Raw genomic sequence first — 12059 nt, 5'->3', positions numbered from 1 at the left:
TCTGTGGACAACACAAACTTCAAATCTTTCTCCAAGACAGAATAACTGCAAAGAAAAAGAACTCAAGGTGTGTCTTTCCATGTATATTAGCTCTAATATAAAATCAATTTTCTTTGGCCAAGCTCACATCTCTTGTGTTTGCTTTCCTGAGAACTTGCATAATCAAGTTTTATTAGCCTAAATGTTTGTATAGAGACCAATTTAGGCCTTCACACGTAAGTACATCAGAAGTAGCATATTTTATGAGGGGAAGGAGATTGATGGACAAACTGGGTTTAAGTACTGGATGAGAACAGAATTCCCTTAAATCACAGAATGGTTTGGGTTGGAAGGGACCTCAAAGACCTTCTAGTTCCAACTCCCCTGCCATGGGCAGGGACGCCCTCCACCATACCAGGTTGCCCAAGCCCCATCCAGCCTGGCCTTGAACATTGCCAGGGAGGGGCAAGCCACAGCTTCTTGGGGCAACCTGTTCCAGTGCCTCACTGTTTCACAGGAAAGAATTTCTTCCTAAGAATTAATCTAAATTTACCCTCTTTTAAAGCCATTACTCCTTGTCCTATCACCACACCCCCGATAAACAGTCCCTCTCCAGCTTTCCTGTAGGCTCCCTTTACGCATTGGCAGGCTGCAATAATGTCTCCCCAGAGCCTTCTCTTCTCCAAGCTGAACAAGCCCAACTCTCTCAATCTGTCTTCATAAGAGAGATGCTCCAGCCCTCTGTTCATCTCCATGGCCCTCTTCTAGACACACCCCAACAGCTCAATATCTTTTTTGTACAGGGGACCCCAGAGTTGGAGGCAGTACTCCAGGTGGAGTCTCTTGAGAGTAGAGGGGGCAGAATCACCTCCCTCCACCTGCTGGTCACACTGGTTTTGATGCAACCCAGGACACGGTTGGCTTTCTGGGCTGCAAACTAATGCTGAGCTTCTTGTCCACCAACATCACCAAGCTCTTCTCCTCATGCAGTCTGCACAGGTCTACACCCCCAAGGTCCTTCTCAATAGCATCCCTTCCCTTCTCACAGCTTAGTGCTGATGACAAACTTGCTAAGGGTGCACTCCATCCCACTGTCCTTGTCACCAACAAAGACATTGAACAGTAACGGTCCCAATACCATCCTCTGAGGAATGCCACCTGTCACTGACCTCCACCTGGACACTGAACCACAACTGTTTGAGTGCGACTATCCAGCCAATTCCTTATCTACTGAGTGGTCCATCCATCAAACTAATATCTCTCCAATTTGGAGACAAGGACATTGTGTGGGACAGTGTCATGTCCTTTGCACAAGTCCAGGTCGACGATGTCTGTCACACTTCTCATATCTGCCAATGCTGTAGCCCCATTGTAGAAGGCCATCAAATCTGCCAGGCACGATTTGCCCTTAATGAAGCCATGTTGGTTGTCACCAATCACCTCCTTATTTTACATGTGCCTGAGCTTAGTTTCCAGGAGAATCTGCTCCATGATCTTCCTGGGCATGAGACTGACCAGTCTGTAGTTCCCAGGTCTTGCTTTTTTCCCTTTTAAAAAACAGTAGGTATTTTTCCCCATTTTCCAGTCAGTGGGAACTTTGTACCTGATTGCCACAACTATTCAAATATGAGGGAGAGTGACTTAGCCACATGATCTGCCAGTTCCTTCAGGACCTGCAGATGCATCTAATCAGGTCCTGTGTACTTGTGCACCTTCAGCTTCCTTAGGTGATCTTGAACATAATCTTCTACAGTGGAGACTTCTTAATTCTCCCAGTCCCTGCCCTTGTCCCTTCTGTGACTTGGGCAGTGTGGCTAGATTACTTGCTGGTGAATATTGAGGTAAAAAATTCTGTTGAGTACCTCAGCCTTCTCTATATCTTGGCTAACCAAGTCTCCCATTTCATCCTGGAGTGTCTCACATTTTCTCTAGTCTTCCTTTTATAACTGACATACCTGTAGAAGCTTTTCTTGTTGCCCTTGATATCCCTGGCAAGATTTAATTGTATCAGGGATTTAGCTTTCCTAACCTGATCCCTAGCTCCTCAAGACGGTTTCTCTGTATTCCTGGCAGGCTTCCTGGTATTTTTGCCTGACTTCCTCTTTGTTGGGATGCATAGCTTCTGAGCTTGGAGGTTGTGATCCCTGAATATTAAACACCTGTCTTGGGCCCCTCTGCCCTTCAGGGCTTTGTCCCATGGTACTCTACCAAGCAGTTAGATCCCTGAAGAGGCCAAAGTCTCTCCTGAACTCCATGGCATGTGCCCTCCTCAGTGCTCTAACAATCTTGCATTCCACCATTCCATGGGCACCATAGCCAAGGCTGCCCTTGAACCTCACATTATCCACCAGCCCCTCCTTGTTGGTGAGAACAAAGTCTGGCAATGCCCCTCTCCTCATTGGATCCTCTTTTGCTTGGAGAAGGGAGGTGTCATCAGTGCATTCTAGGAACCTCTTGGATTGCTTACACCCTGCTGTGTTGTCCCTCCAATAGATATTGGGGTGGCTGAAGTCCTCCACAAGGACCCAGGCTTGTGAATGTGAAGGTGCTCCTCACCTCATCTGCTTGGTCTTCCTGTTTGGGTGGCATGTAGCAGACCACTGCTACAGTGTCCATGCTCTCCCTTTAATCCTTACATATAAGATCTCAGCTGGCTCCTCATCCATCCTCAGTGGAGGTCCATGCACTCCAGCTGGTTGCTGACATAAAGGGTGACACTCTCTCCTTGTCCCTTATGCCTGTCCTTCCTAAGGAGCCTGTATCCTTCATTCCAGCACTCCTGGTATTAGTGGGACGGACTGAGGCTCCCCTCCCCTGGAAACTAGTTTAAAGCCCTCTTCACAGCTTGGCAAGCCCATGACTGGAGATGCTTTTTGGGAGTTTTGGGATCTGACAGATCAACCCTATCAGCCCCCAGTAGACCAGGTTTCTCAAAGTCAGTTCCATGGTCTAAGTGGCTGAAACCCCTGGCTGTGGCACCAATCCTGTCATTTATTGGTTTGCCAGATTTGACTGTCCCTTTCAAACCCCTTCCTTTAACCGGGGATGGAAAAACTGCCAGTGCTCTAGAGTCCCTTACTGCTGCTCCCAGAGCTCTGTAATCCTTCTTGATAGTCCTCAGACAGCTCCTGGCTTGATCACTGGTGCCACAGAATCACTAGGTTGGAAAAGACTTTTAAGATCCTCGAGTCCAACTGATGTGGAACAACAGCAGTGAGTAAGTCAGTGGTCTGTACAAGGCTTGGCAGTCTCTCAGTGACACCACTGAACTCAGCCCCTGGTAAGCAGCACACTTCTCTAGAGAGTGTGTCAAGGAGGTCTCCCACCTGGGTACACCTTGTTCAGGCAGGTCTGCTGTCTGTCCCTGCCCTGGGATACAGATCTGGGCACTTCCTTCCAACTGAAGTCTGCACTGCAGCCTCTCCCTTCAGCAGCTCCTTTTGGATGAAGGCATCACACACTGCTGGGGCAGATGGCACAGACACCCAGCTGGAGCTGCAGCCTGTGCTCACAGATGAGTGCCCTCCATTCTGCCTCGAGGGTCAGGCAGGATGGTGCCCTTGACCATAACTTAAGATAACTCTTACTTTATCAAAACAACAGAAGGACTTCATCAGATTGGGGGTACCTGATATTTCACAGTGATGACTGTTGTTCTTCAAAGGTCTTTGCTGCTGTTTGTGGGCCCATGTGTTAGATTATCAAGCAAAAAATAACTTCAGTGGCTACTCCAGGATTGCTAGAGCAGCCACCAATGAGTACATGGTATAGTTTGCAATGATGAGGCTTATGATACAGAAACCATTTCACCAGCACTTGGGTGAAGTCAACCCACTTATATATATAAAATCAAACAGGTGGTTCCAACCTGTAACTCCACCTCTTGGTTATGCTATTATTTAACAAGAAGTTTTATTCTACTTTATTGCCAAACAAATTAATTAATTACTTGAATGTATGAAGTTCATAAAGACACATGATCAACTCAGCAGCTGTTTTTCTAGGTCTTTTTAAAATTAATGCCATCATAACTAGACCTTTATTTCTTTTGATCTGTTTTACATGCATGGAAGTTTGCTTTGCAGTTCCCTTCCATGGACACAATAAAATTTGGGCATTCAATAACTAGTATGAAGAAACTGAAATACTAAAAAACGGAGCTGCATTTATCTTATAGGACACTAGTTAGTTTTCAGCTAACTGTGCTAGAATTACAAGACATTTTTAATGAACATCTTTTGGTCTATTATTTATGTACTAGACAGTTCAATCCTAAGACAACAATCACAATCTTAAAGTCCCTTATAGACCTAGGATTTGCTGAACATAAAGTATGTGAAAATGGACATACAGTAGTTGAAAGTAAGCTAAAATTAGCGACACTGAGGTGTAAGATTTATCATCATAACCAAAACTAACGTGCTGAAATTGAAATAAGTCAAATGGGAACACAACTAAATCAAATGAGCTTTTCAAATTAAGTATAGTTGTGGGGAGGGCTTTTTTTTTAAAGTTCAAATTTGACTTGAAATGTTAAATCAGAAGACAGGGAAAACAATAACCTGCCAATTTGATGATCTTAATCTCAAATAAGTATATGAAGGTCATTAAGGAAAAAAATTCCGTTGATGGTCCTGCAATACTTCCCCTTCCAAGATTTACATAAATGGTCTTTGCAGTTAGTGATAAAGAGCAATTCAGACCTTTGCTTACGATACATTTACCACTGCCAGACCACAAGGTCTAACCTCCAGCTTGGTCACAGATTCGTATTTCTTACAATTATCACATGATGTACCAACACGACACATAGAAGTGCAGACGCATGGAGAGCCTTGCATCAATATTAAAATGATCTCACAAGAAAGCCCTCATCCTCATTTCCATGAAGGAACAGTACCCTTGTAATTTAAAAGGTCAATAAAGATCAAGGAAAAGCAACTTTCAGGCCTAATGTAAACAAAACATTTGCCTTTGAGTCTTTCTACTACCTCTGCTTCCAGCCAAATATTTCTCCCACAGTAATAAAGAAAATTAGGTTAAGTTTTAAAAATACAGAAGCTCTGTACCGTAGCCAAATTAAACTATTCCAAAACACACTGTATTTGTAACTAGCAGTCAGTACATTGGGCTGCTGACTTTATAATTTGCTAATAATGCTTTTCAGCATTGTAAGTCAGCCACCCAACTTGTAGCCCAACGATATTTTTAACATGGAGGGGTTTTTTTAATTTTGCTTTGTTTTTTTACTAAGCAGAGAAATTAGTGGTGACCTACTCATAATGTTCTTCCTTCACTATCAAGTAGAAGATTTAGATTTAGCTGATGGTGTGGGATGCTTTCTCCCAAAGCCAGTGTAATGAAAATGCTGCAGATGTTTCAACATCCCACAGTAAGCATGTGTAGCAGCATTACACTCCCTACCTTTTTAACTTTACCAATTAAAGATGATGATGGACAGGTTCTGAGAGAAAGGCTGAACCAGAAAGACAGCACCCTCACAGTTGCTATTTCCCAAGTGCACATCAGAAACATACGTGTGTATCAGAATTTCGCTTCAAACCTGCCTCACATGTTCTGTCATTTACAAGGCTGACATAGCCCAGCTCTCTGACCAAGGTCCATCCAATACACTACAGAAATGTCCTTCTGTCTAAGGCTGCTGCCATTGTTGCACAATATATAAACCCACGCATGCAACAACACCACAGCAACTTTTCCACCTCCTTTTCATTGGCTCTATCAGTACCATTTTAATTTTCAAGGAATGATGGAGAGGTGTATTTTCAGTACCTTCTTTCTGTTAAGATTACACTTTGCCATTTTAAATCATCAGTACCTGTGAGGAACAGGCTGTATGATCAGATCAACGACACGGCTATTCCCGAGTTTCAAGTCTCTGCTCTAAGACTGAAGGCTTGTAAACAGGGATAAGCCACTCAGCTGTTCCATTTTCAGGTAGATGATGTAATGTAAAGTATAGGTACACTCAAGGGATATCTAAGCATTAAATGCTATTTCATAAGGTGTTTTGAAGGTGAAGAAATGTGCAAGGATTATATTTACTACTATACTAGATAAATCTCAGAATCAAGAAAAAGCAAGGCAGTTAGAAGATATAGAGGGAAGATACATAGAAAAAACCCCAAGAATATTCCTTTAGGATTCTAGGAAAAAAATGGTAGTAGGATTTAGTTTTACATTTCAGGACAGCGGACTTAATTCTAGTTTCAGTTTTTTCCCCATTGTGTTTTGGTTTTGGACATAACAGGAGGCTTAATGTTCTTTTCCTTGTCAAAGCCTGTAGACAGGCGTCACTTTTTTAAGGGAATGCACAGTGCCAATAATCTTATAATCCAGTGTCTTCTTTTTTTGCTTGATCCTTTCAGTACCATTTTTCAAAGCAGGACTGTGAGACACATCAATCTTTAGTGATCCGTAAAGTAAGTTTTACATTCATTTATATTAAATATATGTCATTATTCCATTTTTCGGTTTGATACTTGACTGCATTAATAGATACTATGTCTGGACTTTGCAGCCAGTATGGCTCAGATCTGTACCATGGCAGTGGTTAGGGGTGAGGGGAAATCCACTGAACACAACTTAAGTCAACTTTCTATTCTTTTGTCTACAACCACTGCTTTCATTTCCAGCCACTTTGGAGTGTGAACAAACGTCCAAGGTTTGGTAAATTCAGTCCACTGAGGTCAAATCAGTACCTTCCTACACATATGTAATTTTCCCTTGATCCATGTGCTGATGAATCATTTCTGGATCCTTCCCTTTCCCAAAAATAGTCTGGAAAAAGGGAAAAGAAACTATGACCCGCAGCACTGAAATTCCCCACTGTGGCAGAAGCGTGACAAGTCTTTCAGCAACATGGCTCGCTTCCTCTGCTTCAGCCTCGGCATCGAGAGCAGAGAGGATAGAAAAACAAAACACTGAGTGCTACAACAGACTTGTGGCATTGCTGCTGACCATACTGCCAATTAAACAAATCATAACACACTGGAGTGTGTTCTCTGAAAACCCTAAATCACATAGCAACTGCAGGAGTACACATTTTCGCAATAGCAGTTCACATGAAATGCGTATTTTTGCTCAAAGTCTAATTCAGAGCTGGGTTATTACCAAGGACAGCTGAGCTTGGAGCCCTGGCATGGTAACAGACTATTTCCTGATTAATCTGCCTTCATCGATGTACTACGTATTTATGAGCTGCCCCTTCACAATCTACTACACATCTCTCTTCGGAATAGGTCCAATGAACCTGCTGAAGGATTATGACCGTGTTAGGCACACGCATACCGCTTCACTCGATGTGTATGAAGAAGAGGATACCAAACGTACTACTCCTATCTTTAATTCAATACTGCTTATCATTCTTTTTCCCCCAGAAAATATATTAGCAATGCAGGTATGCGTGCGGTTAGGGAAAAATCTCAGAAGCTTTAATGGAATGTGAAAACACAGAGCAATTCCAGCGCTGTCTTGGTCTCAGAATTTAAACCAAAGCATTTTCCTTAGATTTGCTCTACATTTTTTAAACTTCATAGTTTCAATCGAAATCATTTTGTGTAAATCTATTTCAAGTGGAACATAGCTTTCATTTTTTTCATACTCACCTTTATTAGCTGTTAAATATTCAGTTGTATACTAATGGCAAACTATGATATCAATTACTTTTGCTACACATGCTCGGTCTATACAGAGAATTCAAATGTTAACTGCTGCACTGCAAAACTCCCAGATCTTGCTAATAAAAAAATATTTTTAAACTTCTTATAAATGATTACATTCTTGGCTATTAATCCCATAAAAAGAAATACTTACTACTGTGCACAGTCAATCAGTTGATACTCGTTTGACCTCTCAAAGCATGCCTTTACGCCTTCATCATCCCAGAGCTTTTTTGCATGTTCAAAGAATTCCTGAAAATTGGAAATGCAACAAATATGAGAACATTTCTCAATCTTTTCAAGTCCCAATCCACATGCATTGCTTCCTCCCACCAACCTTCATTCTTTATACTTTTGCAGAGTGATAGATAACACTTTTGAAGGAGAAAAGCAAAACACATTTATTAGCAAAACTGCAGTACAATATACTGAACATATGGCTGCTGACAGTTTCCAGAACATAGTATGTAATGAAGACTGTTTTTAAAATTCATACCAGGCCATACATAAAATTTACTATAAGGATGAATGTTACCTAGAAGCATGCAAACTTAATTTTTAACTGAATTTATGCTTCTGTCATGGAAAAGGCATAAAAGCGATGCAAAAATATGCTCAGCTAATAAACATTTGCTTCCCAGAGAAAGAGCCTGTCTGTAACTTTAAAAAGATTGTGTAATTTTTCCTGAAAAACACAACTTTATGCTACTTGGTATTTTCGCATGCAACATAGTAATTTGATTGCAAGACTTTCAGAGCCTTTACTCAATAGTGCTTCCTCCAAGCAGCCGCCTGGCACAACGTGCTTTTTTCTAGCCACTACCCCAAGCATCCCAATCCAGAAATATGTGCTGGCAAGCTTATTTCAGAATTATTTGAAAGAGGAATCAAAGCTGTCCTTGGTGATGGTGAAGCCATAGCTCTGCTGTATAAGATGCACAGATGCAGAGCAGTAGGTCCGCCCCTGCCTGTGGCTCCTCCAGCCCCTGCTGTACAGCCTCACATGTTCCAGTTTGGTTTAAAGCTGGGAGTCACTTTTATGGTACCTCATTACTGGTAAATCAAACCATAACTTGAGTTTTCCAAGCTAAAGCTTTCTAAAAGCAAACAAAGACTGTTTAGGCAAATAAATATTTCCTTTATTATATGACTGAGTCTTTCCTCCCTGAAACAAAACTGTCATTTCAGAAGTTGTTTGTAATCTCTTTAACACCGCAACACGGCTACTAAATCATCAGAGTCCTTTGGTCAGCCGTAAATTTGTGAAACCTAAAAAATGGCTTTTCCACAGTTCCATTTGGCTCTGTGTGAACTGGCCACAGCACCACTATTCACTTCATAACGCTGTCAAAATGTTGTGTAAATATCTGAAATCTGAAACTTTCTGAAATTGTTTGCCAGTCTCTCTCCACACCTTTTCAGGACTAAAAGCTTCTCTCAGAATACCAAGTTCATTCTAATGAAAGATCTTGGCAGCTGATTAAGTTCACTGCTACTCCATATGGGTTTCCCAACCTTGAAGGCCACCCCTGTGAAATGCCCCAGAAGGTGACACTCCACTCCTCAGCAAGTGCCGGTGACCTGCTGGCAATGTTTGTGGAGAGAGGCAAAACACAAGATTTTCAGAACAAACTAGTACTGAAAATTCTTTAACTAAGCTTTGGACATGGCTATGGCATTCCTGAATAACCCTAGAAATATTTTTTTTCTTTTAACTATATTGTCCACAATGTGGAGAGAGTGAGAGAGAGAGGAAAATCCATTTTTAAGGAGCTTTCAAAATTTTAAAGAAAAGGAGATGTTAAGGGAGGTGTGAAAAACTTTTGCAGAAAGTCTTGGAAGAAGAGAGGAAGAAACACTAGAGATTGGCAGATGCTTACACTGCCCTTGAAATTTATTTATTCACTGTCCTGAGGATGTGTTTATTTTGTCTTTGTTATTTTAACGACTTATGTAATGATTGTTTAAAACACTGCAGATCCACCTTTTGAAGTTATGCTACAGCTATTATAAACTCTCTGTTCCTAACAGCAGAAGGAAAGCAAAAACAAGCTCCAGAAAGGATAAGATATCAAACTAAATAAGTAGAAGGAGAAAGCGGGCACATATAACAGAGCACAGCTACAAGAAAAGGAAAGAACTGAAAAAGTCCAAATGACAAATATTCCATGGAAAGAGTCAGCTCTGAATAAGCATCGGAGTCCTGAGACAAAAGGACCCAACTCTCCCCCCCCTCTTTAATTGGTACATGTACAGCAGTGTACAGCTTCAGCCCTCCATACTCGCCCACTGGTGTGCCCTCCCTCCATCCCCCCATCAGCAGGCAGGAATTCCCACCTGCCCAGAGAGCCATCTCTGAGGGGAACTCACACCTAAAAAATGGCCCCATTAAGCCTCATGCAGCCTATGGGAAGGGGATGGGAAGATGAGAAGGATGTCAACATGAAAGCATCCTTTCTTGTGGGGTGGGATGGATTGAGAGATGGCTGCAGATGTAAATAAAGAAGTAAATAAAAAAATTGTATAGCCACAGCAGTTTCTAACTTCACTTCTCTTTCTACATCCTCCATGTAAGCTTTATTTACTCTTAAAAATCTCTTCTGCAAAAGAGGCAATCTTTTCAGCTCAGCCTCTGAGACTCTACAAATATGTTGTAAATACAGCGTTTCCATATTATATGCTTCAAATATTTCCACCTGACCATTATATCTCAAAGCAGTCTATTTAAAACAACTTCCAGACTTCTAGTCCAAAGCAAATCCTATAAAACGGAGCAAATATACTTACCTCATTAAAATGTACCGATCTACTGCAGAGGAGTACACTTGCCTGCAAATTGCCTCCCACACAGCTACCCGATCCTTCTTTCCCAGGTGACTAAAGCCTTCCAGAAAAATCCTGCTTCATTTCAAGACACCAAGTACCATGATCCAACATTTCCCACTTGTTTTTAACCCCTTTCTCGCCTGCTCTATTTAGTGGAGGGTGTCCCGACCCATGGCAGGGGGCTTAGCACTAGATGATCTCTAAGGTCCCCTTCCAAACCGACCATGCTATGTTTTTTTCTTATTGGCTGCTGAAGGACCCCATTGCACTCAGCCAAGCACAGAGGAGGATCCCGCTCACACATGCCAAAAATGTCTGGATCTCACCCTACTCTTCCTTGCAGGACAACATCCAGATAGCAGTCACCATGCAAGTTTCAGCTTCTGCACCCAAACCCCCTTTGCCCAATTGGCTTCCAGCAACTGCTCCCTGACTCCAAAGCCCATGATTCATTCCTATAGCCCCCAATGCTTGTCACCTCTTCCTTACTCCATGGTCACATCACAGCCACCTTGTTGGCAAGCAGGCACTGGTGAGCTAATGGAAGTGTGGGCTTTGGACTAGGCCCACCCTGTTGCACCTGCTCTTGGGGTGGCAGCCGCACTTGCCAATGCCCACTGTGGGGAGGAGTCAAGGCACTTCAAAGGACAGAGAATGTAAATTTGCTCCAGTTGATAGAGGAAGATGGTCTAAAACTTTTCAGTTAATGTTTCTGGGGCACGAGGGACTTAATAAAAAACTACCTAAGATCAGTACAAGACAAAGACGGTTCCAAGGAGAGTAAATTGTGACTGGAGCTGCTTATGTTCTGAGATTGACAAACAAAGACTTTCTTAAGGGTCAGACTTCTGGAATGTGGCTATTCAGAAGTTCTTACAAGTCATGAGCCAGGTTCTTTAAGAACCATCGGGACATGGAAAATCACTAGAGGCATCTGATGCACTTGGTTTGCGAGCACAAGCAGCTGACCTCTACTGGATCAAAATCACCATCATCTACTCAAAATATTTAGTATGCTAAATAGAACCAGGAACAATGTACTATGGAAAGCTAAAAAACACCTACATAAAATGGAGCTGTTTTTATCCAACCTCATCCTTAGGCATACAAATATTTGCACCTATTAATACATATACTAAACAAAACCATTGCTATATTTTTAAGTGGTATTTTAATTAGAGTATTAGAAAAGTAAATGATGTCACCTCAGGTCTCATGACTTACAGGTACCTGTTACTCTACACACATTAATTTACACCAATACCTAAAAATTTACAGCCTTCATTAGACCATGAAGTACAAAAATTTTGATGTGATCAAAGTGAAGATGTGACACACAACTTCTCAAATATTGACTAATACAAAATTATCCAGAAATTCTTCACTCTTCCTGAGATGATCCAAAAGACTCATCCCTACATTCTTGGCTTTCTTTTTCACTAGCAGATAATTTTTCCTATACATAAATATTCACACATCATCTAAAAATCAAAAGAGTGATATAAGCAGGTTATGATTTTTTTTTTCAGAATAAGTTAAGATGTACATAAATATAAAAAGACCCTGAGCTAT

At 41.6% G+C, this 12059-nt stretch overlaps 1 protein-coding gene across 2 annotated transcripts in view; it reads right to left on the bottom strand.

The window, feature by feature from the left end:
* GNAL (G protein subunit alpha L) overlaps nucleotides 1–12059 on the bottom strand; it is a gene marked incomplete at its 5' end in the record, with an annotated part of 206307 nt that overhangs the window by 54274 nt on the left and 139974 nt on the right. For both annotated transcript variants that reach the window (XM_084260166.1, XM_084260167.1), the window contains one exon: nucleotides 7816–7913. In XM_084260166.1, coding sequence (XP_084116292.1) covers nucleotides 7816–7913 — 98 coding nt within the window. The remainder of the gene's footprint in view (nucleotides 1–7815; nucleotides 7914–12059) is intronic.

This window comes from Gallinula chloropus (assembly GCF_964237585.1).
Source record: "Gallinula chloropus genome assembly, chromosome: 2".
Taxonomy (NCBI): Eukaryota; Metazoa; Chordata; class Aves; order Gruiformes; family Rallidae; genus Gallinula; species Gallinula chloropus.
The sequence above is the reverse complement of the archived record's forward strand: the minus strand, read 5'-3'. Positions and strand labels throughout refer to the sequence as shown.